The sequence below is a fragment of the Protomyctophum bolini genome (assembly GCF_963924005.1).
Source record: "Protomyctophum bolini genome assembly, chromosome: 1".
NCBI lineage: Eukaryota > Metazoa > Chordata > Actinopteri > Myctophiformes > Myctophidae > Protomyctophum > Protomyctophum bolini.
The window spans coordinates 1,269,151-1,293,205 of record NC_137862.1 but is presented as its reverse complement, the minus strand read 5'-3'; the positions used below and the strand labels follow the sequence as shown (position 1 = coordinate 1,293,205).

At 41.4% G+C, this 24,055-nt stretch overlaps 2 protein-coding genes across 2 annotated transcripts in view; both read right to left on the bottom strand.

Moving 5' to 3' along the window:
- Positions 1-10,641, bottom strand: part of LOC308314782 (protein diaphanous homolog 3-like) — a gene marked incomplete at its 3' end in the record, with an annotated part of 217,989 nt that extends 207,348 nt beyond the window's left edge. The window contains exon 1 of the mRNA XM_080762464.1: positions 9,747-10,641. Coding sequence (XP_080618590.1) covers positions 9,747-9,875 — 129 coding nt within the window. The 5' untranslated portion in view covers positions 9,876-10,641. The remainder of the gene's footprint in view (positions 1-9,746) is intronic.
- A 3,205-nt stretch (positions 10,642-13,846) lies between these two features.
- Positions 13,847-22,815, bottom strand: LOC308314774 (uncharacterized protein; the record flags this gene model as incomplete). The annotated part of the gene is made up of 5 exons (XM_080762452.1): positions 22,714-22,815; positions 18,030-18,362; positions 17,479-17,739; positions 14,289-14,384; positions 13,847-14,055 (listed from the first exon to the last, which is right to left on the bottom strand). The coding sequence occupies exons 1-5, from the start codon at positions 22,763-22,765 to the stop codon at positions 13,847-13,849; spliced, it is 951 nt and encodes a 316-aa protein (XP_080618578.1). The 5' UTR covers positions 22,766-22,815.
- Between the last annotated feature and the right edge of the window lie 1,240 nt (positions 22,816-24,055).

Below are 24,055 nucleotides of genomic sequence, written 5' to 3'. Positions count from 1 at the left end.
GGGTTAAATTGACAGGGAAAGGGCTACATTTAGTCTCTCCCTCAAGCGCCACAGTAGTAGAGCGTGGAAAGCCTAGGGACATCAATCAATACGTACCCGTCTTTAACACATTCTGACCTGAGATCAGATTCATACGAGGTTTCCACTGGACACACACTGGTCTGATTAACCCATTCTGACCTGAGATCAGATTCTAAAAATGTCTGCCGTTCAGATCTACAAGCTCATAGCGCGCGGTGGCGCGCTATGAGCTTGTAGATCTGCTATTTTCCAATAGCTAAAGCATAACATGATGCTGGAACACCAAAATGGGTTCCCGTTCAGAATGGGTTAATTACCATAAACTCCACAAGGCGGGAATAAAACATGCCAACCTGTCAATGAGTCTGCCCGCTAATGAGTTCTCAGAGATTAATTCTACTTTTCTTTTTTTTTGTACAGTTATGGCAGGAAATGGAAGGATTGAAAGAGAGGAAGATAATAAAAAAAGAAGTCACCCTGCACTAAGTGCATAAAAGTAATAGTTCTCTCCCCTCTGATCAATTCAGCAATTAGCTTTTACGGAGTCAGACAGATTTATGTGCATATGTAGTTATGTACATTATTGCGAACGCAGTGATTGCGAACGCAGTGATTGCGAACGCAGTGAGCACCAACTATGAGACCTAGCAGAACATGTCTGTCTGTCTGTGTGTCTGTCTGTCTGTCACGCTGTAACACCACCTGCCCGCCACCAGAGGGCGCGGCTGTGTCACACAAGAAACACACACACACTGCGTTCGCTTCCCGCGTTTGCGCGTCTTACTTGTAGATACAATATATGGGGGCAAAATAATTGGAATGAGTAAACGTCACAAACACTCTGCTCACATGTTGTTGCTACTGTAGTTAAGTCTAGCATAATGACAAAAGCTACATTCAGCTTAGCTTAGTATTTTTTTACAGCATCATGAAATGTATTTTAAACTCAAAACCACACATGAATTTACATTATTATTTAAATGCACACCTGTACACAAATACAGAAATGCAATTGTAGAATTAAACACTGAAAACTCACAAGCAAAGGCTTTCCAAAGCAACAACAGAAGAAAAGGGGGAGAGGAGCTCTGCCTCTGTGTCTCACATGAACAAACTGAAAACTGCATGAGCCTACAAACAAATTAGGGTTTCAGGTGTGCTGGAAGCAAATGAGATGAGCTAACACATCTGAAATTACTAAACACTAATTACTGGCTCTGTTACAGCAACCGCCTCTAGGAGGTGCAAAATAATACATTTTAGAAGGCCCTACAAAGTGTGACGGGACATATAACATATATATATATATATATATATATATATATATATATACAGTATATATAGAGTAGACATGTGGCGTATTGAGTAGAAAGAAGAGTTTGATGATGAAACAGTAATTCGATTCGGCACTTAAGTTGTAATCAATCAACATAGTCTACAGGACAATTCCAAGTCCTATAGACCATAGGGATGTTAAAAGCAACCGGGCAGACAAAAGAGAGGTATCCCAAACCAAAAGATGTTCTGTTACTTGTTAAAGACATTCAATTTAAGAAATTAGCACCCCTACCCTAGTTTTTTTCTGGCAGCAATGCATCATTACATATCTTGGCAGACTAGTAGAGTTTTACTGGCATATATTCTATGTACAGTAACGATATATATTTGACCTAGGAAAGTTAATTATCTTTTTGTCTCCTCTCCTATCTGAAGTGAACCCCTACAATATGACTAAAACACATTCAATTCAGTAGAAAGTCGAGTGAGCCCAAAAGGCGCCACACAATAAGCAAAGGCCAAGATGGAACAAAAAAGCTGTTTTCTCACAGATGGACCTCTAAATGGCTCCTAAATGTAACCTTTGGAAACCAAACTTCAAGGGTGGATGAAAGGCTACAACGTCACAGTAGAAAATCCAAGATTCCGAATGAAAATGTGTTAACCCATTTAGACATGAGGACGATTCTACGAATGCCGTCTAAATCACGACAGTTTTCAGAAAAACCTCATGTTTCCATGTCAGTCGTTCTCAAACATTTTCATGTCACAGACCCCCAAAAATATCTGCATTTGGCCCTCATCTGAAAATATGTTGTTCCTTCCAGGGAATTCAAAGATCTGCGCCACATTTTCACGTTTTTTCAAAAACAGCAGATCTTGTAGATCTGCTATTTTTCAATAGCTAAAGTAGCTCAAATAATGCTTAACCCTCTAACACCCGCATTAATTTCTACTTGCAAAAAATAGATTTCAACCTTACTACTACTTTGTACTACTAGGACTGACACTAAAAAATATGTTAAAAAAAAAAAAAAAAAAAAGTTTGATGAAGATTTTATAATAATTATATAATAATATAATAAATTAATAATTTACATTTGGGGGATATCTTTCACAATAATGAATAAAACATGTTCTAGACATTCTAATGATCACAAAAAAACATATATTACAATTATTTTACCTACTTTTATTAGGGTAAAGGTCAAAAGTCTTAGGTTAAAAAATGTTCAAAATCGCACAGAGTCCAGATTTTTTTATTTGTGTGAATTTCATCCTCTGTGGGGGGTGTTTATATGCAAATATCATGACCAATGGCATTGAAATGGCATTGCAATGAACATCACTGATGACGTTTAGGTGAAAAAAGAACAGAAAAAAATAAAAATAATTTAGTAATTAATTAAATTAAATTTGTTGCTAAAAAGCAACTCTGGGTGCTAGAGGGTTAAAACACCAAAAGGGGTTCCTGCCCAAAATGTGTTAAATGGTGCACGTGCATCCATTCACATGGCGATGACTGAGGAGGCATGCAAGGCACTGACCTGCTCATCAGGAGCACTTCATCGACAGTAACATAGGGGTAAACCCAGCATCGAACCTGCTTATGAATATGTGAAATGTACCAAAACAAGCTAATAAGATAAAGTTAAAAATGTGCAGGACGGTAGCCGGAGGCAAATATTCTCAAAGATTAGGTACAAAGTCTATGCATGCCAAGTTGTCTTTACTTTAACCCATTCTGACCGGGAACCCCTTTTGGTGTTTAGCATCATGTCATGCTTTAGCTATTGAAAAATAGCAGATCTACAAGCTCATAGCGCGCCACCGAGTGGCGCGCTACGAGCTTGTAGGTCTGCTATTTTTGAAAAATCTAAGAACGACTGACATTTTTAGAATCTGATCTCAGGTCAGAATGGGTTGATCAGACCAGTGTGTGTCCAGTGGGAAACCTCGTATGAATCTGATCTCAGGTCAGAATGGGTTAAAGCCATGGCTCAATTTCAGTAGAAAAAGCCTGTAGCCCGTATGTGATTCTCTTGTTTCGGTATCATCTCTCCATCAGGCACCTAAATCTATCATCAGGCACCTAAATCTTTTGCAGCTGATGAGGGAGAGAAAAATGGACCAATATCTAGTTCAAGTTCCTTTTATTAGTTTTTGAGTACTACTTTAAAGTATTGTTTATTTTATCCGATTATTGAATTAATAATAATAACTAGGGGAAAGGTAATAAAGGCATAACCGGCCGGTAAGGCAATACCCGTTGTTGTACCCAGAGTACTGTACGGACAGTAAGACCCAGACAGACATACCCGTTGTACCCAGAGTACTGTACGGACAGTAAGACCCAGACAGACATACCCGTTGTACCCAGAGTACTGTACGGACAGTAAGACCCAGACAGACATACCCTGTTGTACCCAGAGTACTGTACGGACAGTAAGACCCAGACAGACATACCCGTTGTACCCAGAGCACTGTAATAACAGTAAGACCCAGACAGACATACCCGTTGTACCCAGAGTACTGTAATAACAGTAAGACCCAGACAGACATACCCTGTTGTACCCAGAGTACTGTAATAACAGTAAGACCCAGACAGACATACCCGTTGTACCCAGAGTACTGTAATAACAGTAAGACCCAGACAGACATACCCGTTGTACCCAGAGTACTGTAATAACAGTAAGACCCAGACAGACACACCCGTTGTACCCAGAGTACTGTAATAACAGTAAGACCCAGACAGACATACCTGTTGTACCCAGAGTACTGTAATAACAGTAAGACCCAGACAGACATACCCGTTGTACCCAGAGTACTGTACGGACAGTAAGACCCAGACAGACATACCCGTTGTACCCAGAGTACTGTAATAACAGTAAGACCCAGACAGACATACCCGTTGTACCCAGAGTACTGTAATAACAGTAAGACCCAGACAGACATACCCGTTGTACCCAGAGTACTGTACGAACAGTAAGACCCAGACAGACATACCCTGTTGTACCCAGAGTACTGTAATAACAGTAAGACCCAGACAGACATACCCTGTTGTACCCAGAGTACTGTAATAACAGTAAGACCCAGACAGACATACCCGTTGTACCCAGAGTACTGTAATAACAGTAAGACCCAGACAGACATACCCGTTGTACCCAGAGTACTGTAATAACAGTAAGACCCAGACAGACATACCTGTTGTACCCAGAGTACTGTAATAACAGTAAGACCCAGACAGACATACCCTGTTGTACCCAGAGTACTGTAATAACAGTAAGACCCAGACAGACATACCCGTTGTACCCAGAGTACTGTAATAACAGTAAGACCCAGACAGACATACCCGTTGTACCCAGAGTACTGTAATAACAGTAAGACCCAGACAGACATACCCGTTGTACCCAGTAAGTGTTACACAAGTAATGCAGTTGAATACTTTGTCTACCGTGTGTGTGTGTGTGTGTGTGTGTGTGTGTGTGTGTGTGTGTGTGTGTGTGTGTGTGTGTGTGTGTGTGTGTGTGTGTGTGTGTGTGTGTGTGTGCGTGTGTGTCTTGTACAATAAATACGTGGCCCCTGGTTTGTATTAATGATAGTCCTTTTCACCTTGTAACTCTTATCACTCTGTTCATTTTAATTAAGCTTAGATAGTATCTTCCAATTAACAGTGCATGGAACAGGTTACCCAACCAAAACACATTGTTTAACAAGGACAGGTAAAAACATTGGATTTATTTTTCTAATTAAAATCAATCTGATTGCTCTCCTCCGCAAAATCGTTACAATACACACCACTTTTGTTTGTTGCGTTTTATTTATCCAAAACATAACTTCTGGATTCTGGATTCTGAATTGTAAATGAGTTTTAATGGAAACTTTTAAAGTAACCTTTCTGTGACTGCAGCGGGCTAAGCGACTTTGAGAAGGGGATCCATCACAGGATCTACTGAATGTGAAGGAGGAGGTGCTAGCTAGGGGGGATGCCATATGCATACTCTGTGTCATCCCCGCTCTGGGAATTAAGTTCCTAAAACAAATATACTGTTTACCTTACCTCTGTACCTCTCAGCGAACCCCATGTCATATTCCATTAAACTCTTAAAATCACAAAACAGATGAAACCTGTGATCATCCTAGCCTTGCAATAAGAGGAAGCTTTAACCCATTCTGGGCGGGATCAACCCCTTTTGGTGTTAGCATCATGTTATGCTTTAGCTATTGAAAAATAGCAGATCTACAAGCTCATAGCGCGCCACCGAGTGGCGCGCTACGAGCTTGCAGGTCTGCTATTTCTTTTTAAATCGTGAAAATGTGCCTCAAATTTGGAATATATTTTTTCAGAACAAATGTTTTTAACTCAAATCTTTGCTTCCGGAGGGTCCCTGGAACAACAACATTTTTGGGGTCCTTGACATGAAATATTGAGTGATATAGGCCTAGAAACATGAGGTATTTCAGAAAACGGTCAGGATTTAGAAGACATTTCTTCCAGGCCTAAATGGGTTAAAAGACAAGGAGAAAAGGGGCATTACCCAGAGCCAGAGAGGTCAGACGTTTGAACGCTCCAGATGTTTGTTCTGTCACTGTCTGGCAATCACGAGCCGGCCAGCCTGGCCTCCCAACCCTCCCGCCTCTACTTCACGCTTATTATCACCCTACCCTGATCTGTTCAGTCTGCTCATCAGGGCTAAGCGTGGAATGAATGCCATGCTACTCTGATGTTGTCTAATTGGAGGTGATCTCAGCAGACCAATGCAGTGCGTTATCATTCTTCACTCGTTAAAAACTGTCCCAGTTTCCTCTCAGCGTGTCCAGATGGGACAGGGGAGGACAGGGGAGGACAGGGGAGGACAGGGGAGGACCAGGGGCGTCCTGAAGGGTAGAGGCAAAAACATGTCACTAATAGGACAACACCTGTTTTCCTCGTCCCCATCTAACCGGTTCGATTTAACCCATTTAGGCCTGACGTCGATTTTTTTTTTCATTTCTCAATATATACCCTAAAAATTATATGTAATTGGCCACCGACACCTATCTGAAAATATGTTGTTCCAGGGACCCCCCCCCCCACCCAGAAGCAAAGATTTGAGTTAACAATTGAAACTTCAAAGATTTTTGAGGCACATTTTCACGGTTTTTCAAAAATAGCAGACCTACAAGTTCATAGCGCAGCACTCGGTGCCGCGCTATGAGCTTGTAGATCTGCTATTTTTCATTCGCTAATGTATAACATGATGCTTGTTGAAACACCAAAAGGGGGTTCCCGCCCAAAATGGGTTAAGGTCGATAGCAAAGTACTATTTTAACGCGTTTAGTTGGAGTCACTTGCTTTATTGTGTTGTGTCTGCTCTGTTGTGGTGCGATTAGCAGTTAAAAAAGTGTTTGAGGGGATTAACCTTTTTCTTGTAAGCTCTTCACCAAAGTTCTAATATAGTAATTCCTGCTATTTAAAACTTTTAACAGGAACTTTTAATATATATGTATATATTATATACAGTATACACACACACACACACACAATTTGATTTTTAATATATATATAATATATATTGTCTTTTTTTGTCACTCTGAAAAGTTGTTTTGTTTTAACCAATTTTTTATGCATGCTCTTAAGAACACTGAAAAGCAATTGACAGTTCAGAGTATGTGTGTATAGCAATATACTCTGTACTTTAGTGCCATCTATTGGAAAAACTACGAACTACATGCAAACAAAAAGTGTTCAAATGCTAGTTATTATGTATACTGCATAACATGTAATGTGATGCCTCTTGGAACTATGACTGGTAGCCTTTTTTCTACACACAATATGTGTGTGTGTGTGTGTGTGTGTGTGTGTGTGTGTGTGTGTGTGTGTGTGTGTGTGTGTGTGTGTGTGTCAAATGCCTTCATCATAATCCTTCTCAGTTAAAGTCATGGGTTGATGTATATATTATATTATACAGTATGTCCTGTCCTGTGGTTCCATTATGCGTATTGATTTTAAGTTCCTGCATCTTCAATGGTTGTGAAGATATCACGGTGGACACTGTACTCACATGAGTAAATTACACTCTACTTTTAATGCGTAAGTGCTGTGTATGTTGACTGCTGTGTTTAAGAGGTCACACACACACAGCTGAGCATGTAACGGAAGTTAGTAAAGAGATGCTTTGCAGACAAAGCAACATTGTCAAATTGTATTTGTCTATGTTAGTGTAATGGAAGGGTATAGTCTATAGACTGTGTTAAAAAACGTAAAACTCTGACAAACTCTGATAAGGAAAAAGGAAATGCAGTCATGCTTTAAAACTATTCACTTTGCTCTTATCTATTAAAGTGTCATGCTGAATTTGGATTGCTCCAAATGTGAAATTGAATCATTTATGGTGTTTCCCCATCTTGGACTGCGTTTATTGATTTGAGATGAATCAATGCTTGCAAAATGCAGCAGTTGTTTCCACCTAAATAATTTATATCTAAATAAAAAGCGTATGCTTGCCTCTTTTATTTTTCCTTGTTCAGTCTATTTACTAGGGATGCACTGATAAAAGGGAAAATCTTGGCCGAAACCGAATACCGAATATAGAAAACAGGAATACCGAATACCAAATATCCGAATATGATTAATGGCCGTACCTTAAAGCTACCTGATTTATGGCAAAAGAAATGGTTATGGCAACACTTAACTTAAATAATTATCACTATTATGGGTCCATAAAACATTTATTCAGCCCTTTTGAATGCATTAATTGCATACACTATTCAGTGATATATTTTCTGCCGGCTATTCGGGACAAAACCGAATAGGCCGAAAATGTAACTATGTCTAATTGAGCTAAATAGGTACCCCCTGGAACTCCCTCAAGTACCCCTAGGGGTCCCCGGACCCCACTTTGGGAACCACGCACTGACCTACACAATACACATCTTGGACAACATTCGGAGGAGTTGACCAGGACACTGCCAGTACAACACACAAGCCACAGAAGAAGAAGGTTACAGTCCTTTTACAAAATACACACCCCCTCCCCCCCACTGCCCTGGGGAAGACTCCAAGACATGCTCCCTTCAGTTCACCATAATGTCAGACGGAGAAACACCCACCTATGCACACTTTGCAGCACAGCCACACCAGAACATCACCGGCACTTTTGAATGCCAAGGTTGTTTTTTTCCACTAACATTATTATTATTAGCGGTGACCACCCTTGGCATAAAGCCACGTTGTAGTTTTTGGTGGTCACCTCATCACCAAAAACTGGACTATGAATAGGCCTTATAAGGATGCGACGAGTATCCCATATCCTGGAGGATATGGGATCCCATATCCTGGATATGGGATCCCACTAAGTGCTACATCCCTGACTAAGTGCTAAATGAAGTGCATTAAAGCCTAGTAGCACTAGCATGATCATGCAAGTTTAGCTGCAGGCATACACACACACACACACACACACACACACACACACACACACACACACACGATCTCATTCTCCACAACTTCATGCATTTTCCACAGGAGATTTTCCACAGAAGATCATGCATTTTCCCCTGTTAATGTACAAAATACAAATGGCAGGATATACTTTTGTTTTGGTGAGAAACATTCCTCAAGTTTGGGGGGAAATGGTGTGTGTGAAGCCATACAGGACAGACACAACACCTGTTAGCTAGCAGTAGTAGGAAGATCAACACCTGTTAGCTAGCAGTAGTAGGAACTGGAAGATCAGGGATTAAGCCAACATACACACTAGTAAATCCTGTGCTAATTTTAACCTTATTAAGCCCAAACAGAACCAATGATTCACCACACAACTCCTTGCAACTATACTATACTTGCACCAACCATTGTCGCCCATGGCAGGTGCAAAGAGTTCACTGATAATAAATGTTTTGTTTTTTTTCGTGCCAATAAAGAACAAACAAACAGTCAAAGTCAGTTATTACATGGCCTACTGTAGAGGGAGTATTAATGTTATTATTTATGGAACTGATGTTGATACTTTGTTTAGTAGTTATTAGTTAATTAAATCACTTTAGGCATTTTAACCCAGCAATCACTTTAGATTGCTGGGTTAATTTTATATTATTAAGTAGATCTTGGCACCGAATGATACATTTCAGTCTAACTGATCCTGTTCTTATAGGATTCAGCAATAGAACAAAGTCAGGGACAATATCACTGTGTCATCAATTTATCAAAACATAACTTTTTACTACAGAGTTGATTGTTGTTAAATACTCATTGGTAGCAGTTTGGGAGAGAGAGAGAGAGAGAGAGAGAGATAGAGAGAGAGAAAGGGGAAGGAAGGTGTGTGTGTGTGTGTGTGTGTGTGTGTGTGTGTGTGTGTGAGAGAGAGAGAGACAGAGAGAGAGAGAGAGAGAGAGAGAGAGAGAGAGGCAATAATACATCATTTTTGAGCTTTCCCTCTCCCTCCAATTTAAGTTGCCATACTCACAAACTTTGGTTTTTTGTCTCCTTCCTCGTAGCCGGTGGTAAAGTGAGAGGTGGAACCCTTCTTCTTTTGAAGTTTACCTTCCCGTCCACCATGAGCAGCGGATTCAAAACGTGGGTGATAACTATCCATGTTGATTTACAAGCTATATACTAGTCCAAGTCAGCAAAAGCAACAACGTATACAAACAAAAGCAGTCACTGTCTCTGAACTCAGCTGACTGCTACTTCATAGCTGTGCTGTCAACAAGGGTCCTCGCAGCACACACACCCATGTCACAGCGACCATGTACCCTTATCTAGCTAATGGGCTATGCTAGCTAATACTTAATCCTATTTATGGGTTCTCTTCTCACTTCGCAGGTTACGTTGGCTTTCCGTTAAACCGTCAGAATAATATAATATATCCCAACGAAAACGCGTCTTTTCCTCTGCGGAATAACAAACTGTCAGTTAGTTGTTCTGATATGAAATAGCGAGCGAAGGCGACGACTGGAACAGTTCATGGAATGAATTACTTCATATTTTTTGACAGACCCGCGCGAGACGCGGCTGGTACCGATGCTCGTTTAACTCGACCAATAGCATCCGGCGGTGGACAGGATGACGATGCCGATTGGTTCAACTCCTTGTGTTTACAACGCCGGAACGCTTTGGATTGGCTGGTGCACGCTGTCAATCACCCCAGTGACGTTCTTTAGAGGGGATCGTTTTACTCACTGAACCTTTTCCCGGAGTCTATTTGACTGCGGAGTTAAACGGACCACCGAGTCGGTTTAGGTCATGTCGGAGTGTTTTATCGAAACGACGTAGTCTGCCGAGTCGTTGTAAACTGTACTGATGTGGCTACTGTAACTGTTTCGTGTCATTTGATGTTTACTACGGACTTCATGCACGGGATGCACTTTACACGAGCATTTCAAATGTAGGTGAAACAAACGCATCATAGGTTGAACGAATGTACGCGGGAGAACAATGGCAGTTTGTCAAAGATGCATACTTAATAGGTACCGTCATCATCAAACCACCCAGGGCCGGTTCTAGGCATAAGCAATATACCGGTAAGCGGTCGTTTAGGGCCACAACCACTGGGGGGACCACATCACAGGCCAGGGAGAAGATTTGTTTTTATTTTTGTATGTATCCCCATTCCCCATAGGGGCATTACACCCAAGTGTAATGCTTTATGGTATCGTCCACTCACAGTTAACAGTTGTTGTTTTGAGTTGTACTTGAAATGTACTGTAATTTTGAAAACTTTTTCCATTTCTTTTGTGTTTTTGGGGCTCCCATGTGTGTTTTCTATCCCCACAAATAACCAATTTTGAACAATCATATTATAGGTGCTTTAATGGAAATTGCTCTCAGGAACAGCTCAACTGATGTTGTCCTCATGGTGATGTCATCAATGTCACCCTACTTTGTATAATTCCTCCTCTCCTTCAGTCTTCAGTTCCAAATTAGCATTTCCAATTTGTTTACAATGTCCACCATTGTTGATTTTCCAAGCTGGCATGGAATGGAAACAAGCCTGGTTTTATCATTAGACTGCATTATTAGTAAACATTAGACTGCAGTATTAGTAAACATTAGACTGCAGTATTAGTAAACATTAGACTGCAGTATTAGTAAACATTAGACTGCAGAATTAGTAAACATTAGACTGCAGTATTAGTAAACATTAGACTGCAGTATTAGTAAACATTAGACTGCAGTATTAGTAAACATTAGACTGCAGTATTAGTAAACATTAGACTGCAGTATTAGTAAACATTAGACTGCAGTATTAGTAAACATTAGACTGCAGTATTAGTAAACATTAGACTGCAGTATTAGTAAACATTAGACTGCAGTATTAGTAAACATTAGACTGCAGTATTAGTAAACATGAGACTGCAGTATTAGTAAACATTAGACTGCAGAATTAGTAAACATTAGACTGCAGTATTAGTAAACATTAGACTGCAGTATTAGTAAACATTAGACTGCAGTATTAGTAAACATTAGACTGCAGTATTAGTAAACATTAGACTGCAGTATTAGTAAACAAGTACAAAGGCAAGAATAGTAACAACAACTTCCTTTCTTGACTTAAGCAAATACAGAATATAAACCACATAAGCATTAAGGTCAAGCCAAATATCAGTCCAGTGGTTTGGACCTAATAATAATAATAATAATGAGTCAAAGCTCAAATTCAAAGGCAGAGGAGCGAGGCGTGACAAGTAACAACTTTAAGGGACATAGACAAACTATTAAAAAAAAACATTTTAAATCGCATGTTATTTCTGCTTTAAAGGGCCACTTCACCCCTTTTGCAACCAGATCTTATTACTTGCGCAAGCCAGAGCGCGCAAGTACTAGTTTCGCCCGGGACGTGTATGCACCGTCCCAGCACTTTTGATGCGTATGCACCGTCCCAGCAAATTACGTAATGACTACTTGTGCCAGATTACATACATGTATACATATAGGAGCATTATTATGTGGATTAAAGGACCCAATGCCAGAGTGTAATTGGTTTTCGATGGTGACGTAATGACGATATGTTTTAGTGTTGGGAGGATTAAAGGTAATGCTCCTATGTATAGCTTGGGGATTAACTATTCATAAGGTTCAAGGTTCAACTATACAAGAAATTGTCGTATCTATGAAGGGCTCACATTTTAACCCGGGACAAGCCCTATAGCATTCAGTAGAGTGAAAAGGATACGAGATCTATATACTGACTTCAATCCTAAAAAGATCAAGGTGGATAGGAATATAATAATAATAATAATAATAATAAAACTTTATTTGTATAGCACCTTTCATGACATGAAATGCAGCTCAAAGTGCTTTACAGAAAAATGGAGAATAAAAGAAAAGCAAGGCAACAACATTAAAAACATGTAGAGAGAGAAATGATAAGATTAAGTCAATCACCTTTAGAAAACCCAGCTATACGGAAGATACTTAAATTACCATTAAATAATTCATTAAAAATTGGATTGTTGAACGTCAGAGGTTATTTAGCACATTTAGAAGATATAAACTCAGATTCCCAACTCGAAATGTTGGATCTAATAGCTTTTACTGAAACACACTTAAAGAAACATAATAACCTTACTTTTAAATTAAGAACAATGAACATGAATTACAATACATTCAGTAATGACAGAGAATATGATATAGGTGGGGGAGTTTGTTATAAAAGAAGATATTTCCATTAAAATTCAAAATGAAATCAGGATATTAGAACGAGTAGAACACGCATGCATGTAAAAGATAAAGATCTATATATCATTCTTATGTACAGATCACCTAAAACAGACCATTCAAAAATAAAAACATTTCTTGAAAACTTGATAAAGTAATAAAGTATCTATCATCTCCGACTTCTTCCATTATGATACTAGGAGATTAAAATGATGACCAGTATAGTGATAAAGATGGAAGTATAAAGAGCTTCATGTCCAGATTAGGCTTTAAACAATTCATCGCAAATCCAACTACAGATTACGGAAGTATTTTAGATCATGTATATTTTAACAAATGTGAAAGTATTATTACAGAAATTGAAGTTAGAGACACCTATTACTCTGATCATGATTTAGTATTAATATCACTATAGTCCAAGATTAAGTAAATTTAAAACAATTGAATTGGGGAGTGTTGGCTGAATTAATATCAATATCCTAATACTGGGGGGGGGGTCAAAATATGACAGGCAATTCCTGCTGTAAAAATATGACCCCCCCCCCCCCCCCAGTCAAAAAACACTTTGTTTGAAATAGATTTCCAAGGTGTGATTTGGGGTTCTAAGGATGAATACAAAATGAATATCAACATCTTAAAACCAAAATGTTGAATTGTGGGTTTGAGCTCACATGCCCTTTTGATGAAAAAAGGGGGGGGGGGGGTAACTACCTGTCAGTGGGCTGACAGTGTTGGCTGGGAGGAGCAGTAGGACTGAGGCCCTATACGTCCTCTCTGGGCGGGGGGGGGGGGGGGGGGGGGTACTACCTGTCAGTGGGGAGTGTTGGCTGATGAATGAATATCAACATCCTAATACATCCAAATACAGGGGGGTCAAATTTGCGGAGTTGGAATTCAGCTCCAGGCTCACGCTGGGACACTGGAAACAGGTGGATTTAGAAGTGGAGTGTTGCAGTAAATGTTCTGCTGTGGGTCAGCAACAACAAGAAGAACCTTAGTAGGGTCCTGATCAAATTTGCGGAGTTGGCGGGTCGCCATCTTGAAGTAGACGACACATCCAACGCACATCGCGAGCAGCACGCACAGCTCAGCCATTTGGAAGTAGACGAACGGACCTGAATGACAACACGACACGACACAATTAACACAACATGGCATGGCACGGCACAGTACAGTACAGTACAGTACAGTACAGTACAGTACAGTACAGTACAGTACAGTACAGTACAGTACAGTACAGTACAGTACAGTACAGTACAGTACAGTACAGTACAGTACAGTACAGTGATACATGATTCTGTACAATAATAATACATGGTGGCAGCAGGAACGTGGCTATTTGTGTCACCTGTCAGTGCGGTGCATCGGGGGTCATGATCAGTAGACACCCACTGTGGAGGGATGTGTGTCCCGTTGGGTAGGGTGATGCAGCTGATGAGACAGCCTAACCCAGACAGACATGGTGGGTAAAAGTACATGTGGGTTAGGATGTATAGCCTGACTAACACTGTGGCCTGAATGTAAAGTACATGTGGGTTAGGATGTATAGCCTGACTAACATTGTGGCCTGAATGTAAAGTACATGTGGGTTAGGATGTATAGCCTGACTAACACTGTGGCCTGAATGTAAAGTACATGTGGGTTAGGATGTATAGCCTGACTAACACTGTGGGGTTAGGATGTATAGCCTGACTAACACTCAGTACATGTGGGTTAGGATGTACAGCCTGACTAACACTCAGTACATGTGGGTTAGGATGTACAGCCTGACTAACACTCAGAGTACATGTGGGTTAGGATGTATAGCCTGACTAACACTGTGGGGTTAGGATGTATAGCCTGACTAACACTCAGTACATGTGGGTTAGGATGTACAGCCTGACTAACACTCAGTACATGTGGGTTAGGATGTACAGCCTGACTAACACTCAGTACATGTGGATTAGGATGTATAGCCTGACTAACACTGTGGGGTTAGGATGTACAGCCTGACTAACACTCAGTACATGTGGGTTAGGATGTACAGCCTGACTAACACTCAGTACATGTGGGTTAGGATGTATAGCCTGACTAACACTCAGTACATGTGGGTTAGGATGTATAGCCTGACTAACACTCAGTACATGTGGGTTAGGATGTATAGCCTGACTAACACTCAGAGTACATGTGGGTTAGGATGTACAGCCTGACTAACACTCAGTACATGTGGGTTAGGATGTACAGCCTGACTAACACTCAGTACATGTGGGTTAGGATGTATAGCCTGACTAACACTCAGTACATGTGGGTTAGGATGTACAGCCTGACTAACACTCAGTACATGTGGGTTAGGATGTACAGCCTGACTAACACTCAGTACATGTGGGTTAGGATGTACAGCCTGACTAACACTCAGTACATGTGGGTTAGGATGTATAGCCTGACTAACACTCAGTACATGTGGGTTAGGATGTATAGCCTGACTAACACTCAGAGTACATGTGGGTTAGGATGTACAGCCTGACTAACACTCAGTACATGTGGGTTAGGATGTATAGCCTGACTAACACTCAGTACATGTGGGTTAGGATGTACAGCCTGACTAACACTCAGTACATGTGGGTTAGGATGTATAGCCTGACTAACACTCAGTACATGTGGGTTAGGATGTATAGCCTGACTAACACTCAGTACATGTGGGTTAGGATGTACAGCCTGACTAACACTCAGTACATGTGGGTTAGGATGTATAGCCTGACTAACACTCAGAGTACATGTGGGTTAGGATGTACAGCCTGACTAACACTCAGTACATGTGGGTTAGGATGTACAGCCTGACTAACACTCAGTACATGTGGGTTAGGATGTATAGCCTGACTAACACTCAGTACATGTGGGTTAGGATGTATAGCCTGACTAACACTCAGTACATGTGGGTTAGGATGTATAGCCTGACTAACACTCAGTACATGTGGGTTAGGATGTATAGCCTGACTAACACTCAGAGTACATGTGGGTTAGGATGTACAGCCTGACTAACACTCAGTACATGTGGGTTAGGATGTACAGCCTGACTAACACTCAGTACATGTGGGTTAGGATGTATAGCCTGACTAACACTCAGTACATGTGGGTTAGGATGTATAGCCTGACTAACACTGTGGCCTGAATGTAAAGTACATGTGGGTTAGGATGTATAGCCTGACTAACACTGTGGCCTGAATGTAAAGTACATGTGGGTTAGGATGTATAGCCTGACTAACACTCAGTACATGTGGGTTAGGAAGTATAGCCTGACTAACACTCAGTACATGTGGGTTAGGATGTATAGCCTGACTAACACTCAGTACATGTGGGTTAGGATGTATAGCCTGACTAACACTCAGTACATGTGGGTTAGGATGTATAGCCTGACTAACACTGTGGCCTGAATGTAAAGTACATGTGGGTTAGGATGTATAGCCTGACTAACACTGTGGCCTGAATGTAAAGTACATGTGGGTTAGGATGTATAGCCTGACTAACACTCAGTACATGTGGGTTAGGATGTATAGCCTGACTAACACTCAGTACATGTGGGTTAGGAAGTATAGCCTGACTAACACTCAGTACATGTGGGTTAGGATGTATAGCCTGACTAACACTCAGTACATGTGGGTTAGGATGTATAGCCTGACTAACACTGTGGGGTTAGGATGTACAGCCTGACTAACACTCAGTACATGTGGGTTAGGATGTATAGCCTGACTAACACTCAGTACATGTGGGTTAGGATGTATAGCCTGACTAACACTCAGTACATGTGGGTTAGGATGTATAGCCTGACTAACACTCAGAGTACATGTGGGTTAGGATGTATAGCCTGACCTGTACAGTACAGTACAGTACAGTGATAGCCTGACTAACACTCAGCCTGAACATAAAGTAGGCTACATGTGTGTTAGGATGTATAGCCTGGTTAGGATAGGTTAGGTTAGGATAGGATAGGTTAGGTTAGGATGTATAGCCTGACTAACACTCAGCCTGAACATAAAGTACATGTGTGTTAGTACAGTGATAGCCTGACTAACACTGAATGTTCATTTGTTTTAATTATTCCCCACGGACGGCAGCAGTTTAATGAATAATGACTACATTTTATGATTTGCTTGATCCACTTTTTCTGACGTAAAAAAAAAGCAATGTTTATAAAGCTTGCAGCTATAGTTAATAACCCACAGAGCCTATAGTCCTTCCATGCGACAGAATCGGGTTCTCCCAGTCCTGCATGGCAGAGTAGTTCCGGAGCAACAGATTGTGTGGCCTTGCTCATTCTCCTAAGCCCTAATGGTTCTGATCGAGGGTAGCTACTGGGACGTAAGTCGGGACTTGATCACCCCGGCTGGGTCACCTGAGTGAGGGGTATGATGTTGGTAGACCCGAAACCCAGAGGACCTATCTCGGGATACATCACTGAGGATACGTTCCAGTTGGATCCTAGCGATGTATTTTAGTCATAATAATGTTATTATGTCATGTTCATCAGCATCACTTTTATTTACCATCGTGTTCAGTCTCACCTGGACATGGTTTGATGTAATCAACAGTAATATTACTGCTAACACTGTTGCTGACGTCACAGGCCAGGACTCCAGACAGACCCTGTGTCAGAGTGATGTTCTGGGTGTCCTGACGTCCTCCAGAGAAGAGATGCTCGTCCCTCAGAGGTTGTCCGTCCAGAGTCCAGCTGTACTGGACACTGTCCCCGTCACAGGAGCAGGACAGCCTCCTCTGGCCTCGGGACAGACACTCAGAGGACAGCTTGGGAGGAGACACCGGAGCTGGAAGACAAGACAAGATATTAGTTTAACCCATTCAAAATCCTTCTAAAACCTGACAGTTTTCTGAAAAACCCATGTTTCTATATCAGTGGTGCTCAATTTTTTCATGTCAAGGACCCCCAGAATTATCTGTATTTGGCTGCGGACCCGCATCTTAAAATATGTTGTTCCATTGCACCGTTTGTTTTATATCACCTAATCAACACGAGTTAGACTTTAATATATTAGCGCCCCTCACTTCACACGGGTGTGATTTTCTTTTATATCAGTCCTTAGAATTAAAACGTTACCTTGAACAGACAGATGGAGAGATAGTTTAGTTTGACGCTTTCCTGAGTCAAACATGTAAAGAACATATTGAGATTCATCACTCCTTGTGATGTCACTCATCTCAAATGTTCCACTACTGCCATTAAAGGATGATCTGTTTCGGTATTTATAAGAAGTCCATAACTTCTTTCTAAAGCGAAATACTGGGTCTCTTTCCATTTTAGAATGTTTAACTTTGTAGAAGTAGTATTCAAGTTCCGTCTCAATCCTGTCCACCAGTCGCAGATCAACGGTTCCTCCCAGAGCTCCGAAACACTGAGCTTCATTCTGTCTGGCATCACAGTGGATCTGACCTGAGGACAGAAATTAAACACAATTCAGACTCCATTCTGTCTGGCATCACAGTGGATCTGACCTGAGGACAGAAATTAAACACAATTCAGACTAGAACTGCACTCTGTCGAGTTGCACACGCAAGTAGGCACATATACACAGTATATATACACAGTATATATATATATATATATATATATATATATATATATATATATACATACATACACACACACACACACACACACACACACACACACACACACACACACACACACACACACACACACACACATTTAGAAATGTCGATTTGTTTGGACACATTGTCAATGGCAAAATGTGACCCGTGTTGTGACGAAAAGCTGTGGGAGGGGCTGGCACCCCTCAAAGACTATAGATGACTCATTGGAGTGGCGTGTGTCGACGTGAGGGCGGAGGTGGAGCTAGATAGGCCTTTATGTATGTATGGGCTGTCAAGGACAGAATCAGATAGGCCTTTATGTATGTATGGGCTGTCAAGGACAGAATCAGGTAGGACTTGTATGTATGTATGGGCTGTCAAGGACAGAATCAGATAGGACTTGTATGTATGTATGGGCTGTCAAGGATAGAATCAGATAGGACTTGTATGTATGTATGGGCTGTCAAGGACAGAATCAGGTAGGACTTGTATGTATGTATGGGCTGTCAAGGACAGAATCAGATAGGACTTGTATGTATGTATGGGCTGTCAAGGATAGAATCAGATAGGACTTGTATGTATGTATGGGCTGTCAAGGATAGAATCAGATAGGACTTGTATGTATGTATGGGCTGTCAAGGATAGAATCAGATAGGACTTGTATGTATGTATGGGCTGTCAAGGACAGAATCAGATAGGACTTGTATGTATGTATGGGCTGTCAAGGATAGAATCAGATAGGACTTGTATGTATGTATGGGCTGTCAAGGACAGAATCAGATAGGACTTGTATGTATGTATGGGCTGTCAAGGATAGAATCAGATAGGACTTGTATGTATGTATGGGCTGTCAAGGACAGAATCAGATAGGACTTGTATGTATGTATGGGCTGTCAAGGACAGAATCAGATAGGACTTGTATGTATGTATGGGGCTGTCAAGGACAGAATCAGGTAGGACTTGTATGTATGTATGGGCTGTCAAGGACAGAATCAGATAGGACTTGTATGTATGTATGGGCTGTCAAGGACAGAATCAGATAGGACTTGTATGTATGTATGGGCTGTCAAGGACAGAATCAGATAGGACTTGTATGTATGTATGGGCTGTAAAGGACAGAATCAGATAGGACTTGTATGTATTTATGGGCTGTCAAGGACAGAATCAGATAGGACTTGTATGTATGTATGGGCTGTAAAGGACAGAATCAGATAGGACTTGTATGTATTTATGGGCTGTCAAGGACAGAATCAGATAGGACTTGTATGTATGTATGGGCTGTCAAGGACAGAATCAGATAGGACTTGTATGTATGTATGGGCTGTCAAGGACAGAATCAGATAGGACTTGTATGTATGTATGGGCTGTAAAGGACAGAATCAGATAGGACTTGTATGTATTTATGGGCTGTCAAGGATAGAAAGTAGCTTTATTTTCCACTCAGTAGGCCTGTGTTCTTGCGTAACATCCTGGTATGACGTCACATGCATATCTATTAAATCTGCCAGTCATATTCATGTTCCCTTTTATATGGAGCAGTGTTGTTTTTGACAGCAAAATTAGATCTTAGTTTTAGTCATAGTCTCTTCAATAGTTTTCATTGCATGCACAGTCTATGTAAAGGTGTGTGAATGGGTGTGTGAATGGGTGAATGTAATGCACAGTCTATGTAAAGGTGTGTGAATGGGTGTGTGAATGGGTGAATGTAATGCACAGTCTATGTAAAGGTGTGTGAATGGGTGTGTGAATGGGTGAATGTAATGCACAGTCTATGTAAAGGTGTGGGAATGTGTGTGTGAATGGGTGAATGTAATGCACAGTCTATGTAAAGGTGTGTGAATGTGTGTGTGTGTGTGAATGGGTGAATGTAATGCACAATCTATGTAAAGGTGTGTGAATGTGTGTGTGAATGGGTGAATGTAATGCACAGTCTATGTAAAGGTGTGTGAATGTGTGTGTGAATGGGTGAATGTAATGCACAGTCTATGTAAAGGTGTGTGAATGTGTGTGAATGGGTGAATGTAATGCACAGTCTATGTAAAGGTGTGTGAATGTGTGTGTGAATGGGTGAATGTAATGCACAGTCTATGTAAAGGTGTGTGAATGTGTGTGTGTGAATGGGTGAATGTAATGCACAATCTATGTAAAGGTGTGTGAATGTGTGTGTGAATGGGTGAATGTAATGCACAGTCTATGTAAAGGTGTGTGAATGTGTGTGTGAATGGGTGAATGTAATGCACAGTCTATGTAAAGGTGTGTGAATGTGTGTGTGAATGGGTGAATGTAATGCACAATCTATGTAAAGGTGTGTGAATGTGTGTGTGAATGGGTGAATGTAATGCACGGTCTATGTAAAGGTGTGTGAATGTGTGTGTGAATGGGTGAATGTAATGCACAGTCTATGTAAAGGTGTGTGAATGTGTGTGTGAATGGGTGAATGTAATGCACGGTCTATGTAAAGGTGTGTGAATGTGTGTGTGAATGGGTGAATGTAATGCACAGTCTATGTAAAGGTGTGTGAATGTGTGTGTGAATGGGTGAATGTAATTAACCTGACTTTGACAGATGGGGGCGGTATTGAGTAACCATGTTCCCCAACACCGCAACCATCTGGGATCTCTCAGGGAGTTGAGCTAACACCGAACAGCTCCTGTACCGAACCAATCAGCGTGAGCTGAGGGCGGGATATGTGCGAAACCGGATGTGAAGCTACATAGACAGGTCAATATGATGATGACGGTGATAGACAGACGGTCCCATCCAATCATCTACCAAGTATCTTGAAAAAAATGAACAGCCCCGTCATCGAATTGCCTCCCGAGATCCCGGATCCCAATAAGCTGTGAAACAAACTTGTGTAGCAAGCTTCTTGGATCTGGCAGCGTCAGGTTAGAATGTAATGCACAGTCTATGTAAAGGTGTGTGAATGGGTGTGTGAATGGGCGTGTGAATGGGCGTGTGAATGGGTAAATGTAATGCACAATCTATGTAAAGCGCCTTGGATAAAGGCGCTACAATCTCACAATGCGCTGCGACGCGTTGTGAGATTGTAGATCAGCTATCTTCAGCGAGTGTAACATCACGGCAGCATCAAGGCCCGCCAAAACTCATTTTAGCCGACTAAATCAACTGTAGATTTAGTGGACTAAAATCTTATTTAGTCTCATTTCGTCGAAAAAACTAGAGTTAGACTAACGCTAAAACATTCCAGGTGACTAAAATGTGACTGAAGCTAAAAATGAAAACTATTGAAGAGACTATGACTAAAACTAATATCTAATTTTGCTGTCAAAAACAACACTGCTCCATATAAAAGGGAACATGAATATGACTGGCAGATTTAATGGATATGCATGTGACGTCATACCAGGATGTTACGCAAGAACACAGGCCTACTGAGTGGAAAATAAAGATACTTTCTGTCCTTTACAGCCCATACTGTACATGCTAATATGGTATTCGTTTTGCATTCGGGTTCTTGGAAACGCCCCCCCAGCCACTGCGTTAGGTTTACTGAGGTTAGATTTAGGTATAGTTTACTGAGGTTAGGTTTAGGTATAGTTTTACTGAGGTTAAGGTTAAGGTTAGGGTTAGGTTTAGGTATAGTTTTACTGAGGTCATAGGGTTAGGGTTAGGTATAGTTTTACTGAGGTTAGATTTAGGTATAGTTTACTGAGGTTAGGTTTAGGTATAGTTTTACTGAGGTTAAGGTTAAGGTTAGGGTTAGGTTTAGGTATAGTTTTACTGAGGTCATAGGGTTAGGGTTAGGTATAGTTTTACTGAGGTTAAGGTTAAGGCTAGGTTTAGGTATAGTTTTACTGAGGTTAGGGTTAGGTATAGTTTTACTGAGGTTAAGGTTAGGGTTAGGTTTAGGTATAGTTTTACTGAGGTTAAGGTTAGGGTTAGGTTTAGGTGTAGGCTGTCAATCACAGCGACTGGCCAGTTGCACAGCGCACCATTTACTCAAATGCGAAACGGGAAACATATCAGCCCCATACATACATATACAAGTCCTATCTGATTCTGTCCTTGACAGCCCATACATACATACAAGTCCTATCTGATTCCATGAAACCATGTTAAGTTTAAAGTCACTTTGCCGCTGACTTTATGCATGTTTAACGTCCTCTATAGTGAATGTGAACAATGTGAACAATGTGTTAAAAACAGTGTATGAATACTTTTCTCACCATGAGACAGTCCAGCGGTCATCATCAGCAGCACAACGAACACAGCCTCCATGTGATGTGTTCCGGTCGGATGTGAAGAGGATGGAGAGGAGAGGCGGTTCTGGTCAGAGGAGAGGTCGAGGGGTCGCAGGTGAGAGGTCGTGGGTCGTAGTTGAGAGGTCGTAGGTGAGAGGTCATGGGCCGTAGATTAGAGGTGCAGGAGGCAGAGCGAGCGTAGAGAGAGAGAGAGGTGTTGATCCTTCAACATCAGCTGGCAGAGTCAACATGAAGCCTTAACACTACCCACCCCTATAACCCTACAGAGACACACCCCCTTTTCTACAACCAGCGGCCAGCGCCTTTGATCTTTCTCTGTGTGCATTTAGCAGAACACTATATGAAACAAGGATATGCGGTTCACATTAGCAGAACACTATATGAAACAAGGACATGCGGTTCACATTGAACACACAGAACACTATGAAACAAGGACATGCGGTTCACATTGAACACACAGAACACTATATGAAACAAGGACATGCGGTTCACATTGAACACACAGAACACTATATGAAACAAGGACATGCGGTTCACATTGGCAGATTAAGCTTTATTGATGCAGGAGGGGCATGCCGTCTCCTCTAATAAGTCCTACGTGACATGCATTCACTGTTATGACCTGGCTCTTGGGCCATAACAAAGGAGGAAGCCACACGGCTGTTTAAAAGTGCACAAACCAATAATTATTTACATTATATATAACCAACTTAATAAGACTCAAACAATAATACAGTACTAAGGTGGGGTCTGTTAATCAGTAGATCAGTAGTGTCAGTGAGTGGATGTGTGGTGGGTGTAGTGTGTTAATCAGTAGATCAGTAGTGTCAGTGAGTGGATGTGTGGTGGGTGTAGTGTGTTAATCAGTAGATCAGTAGTGTCAGTGAGTGGATGTGTGGTGGGTGTAGTGTGGGGTGTTGAACGGTGCAAAGATGCTGCTGCTCTCATGGAAGGAGAGAGAGAGACTGAGCGTGGCCACACCCAGCCTCTCATAGTGCACCCTGGGAACACTGATCAGGTGATCCCAATGCACCTGAACAGCAACTCGGCAGGACCTGTAGGGAAGCACCAGACTAGGCCTACCTGTAACAGGACCTGTGGGAAGCACCAGACTAGGCCTACCTGTAACAGGACCTGTGGGAAGCACCAGACTAGGCCTACCTGTAACAGGACCTGTGGGAAGCACCAGACTAGGCCTACCTGTAACAGGACCTGTAGGGAAGCACCAGACTAGGTCTACCTGTAACAGGACCTGTGGGAAGCACCAGACTAGGCCTACCTGTAACAGGACCTGTGGGAAGCACCA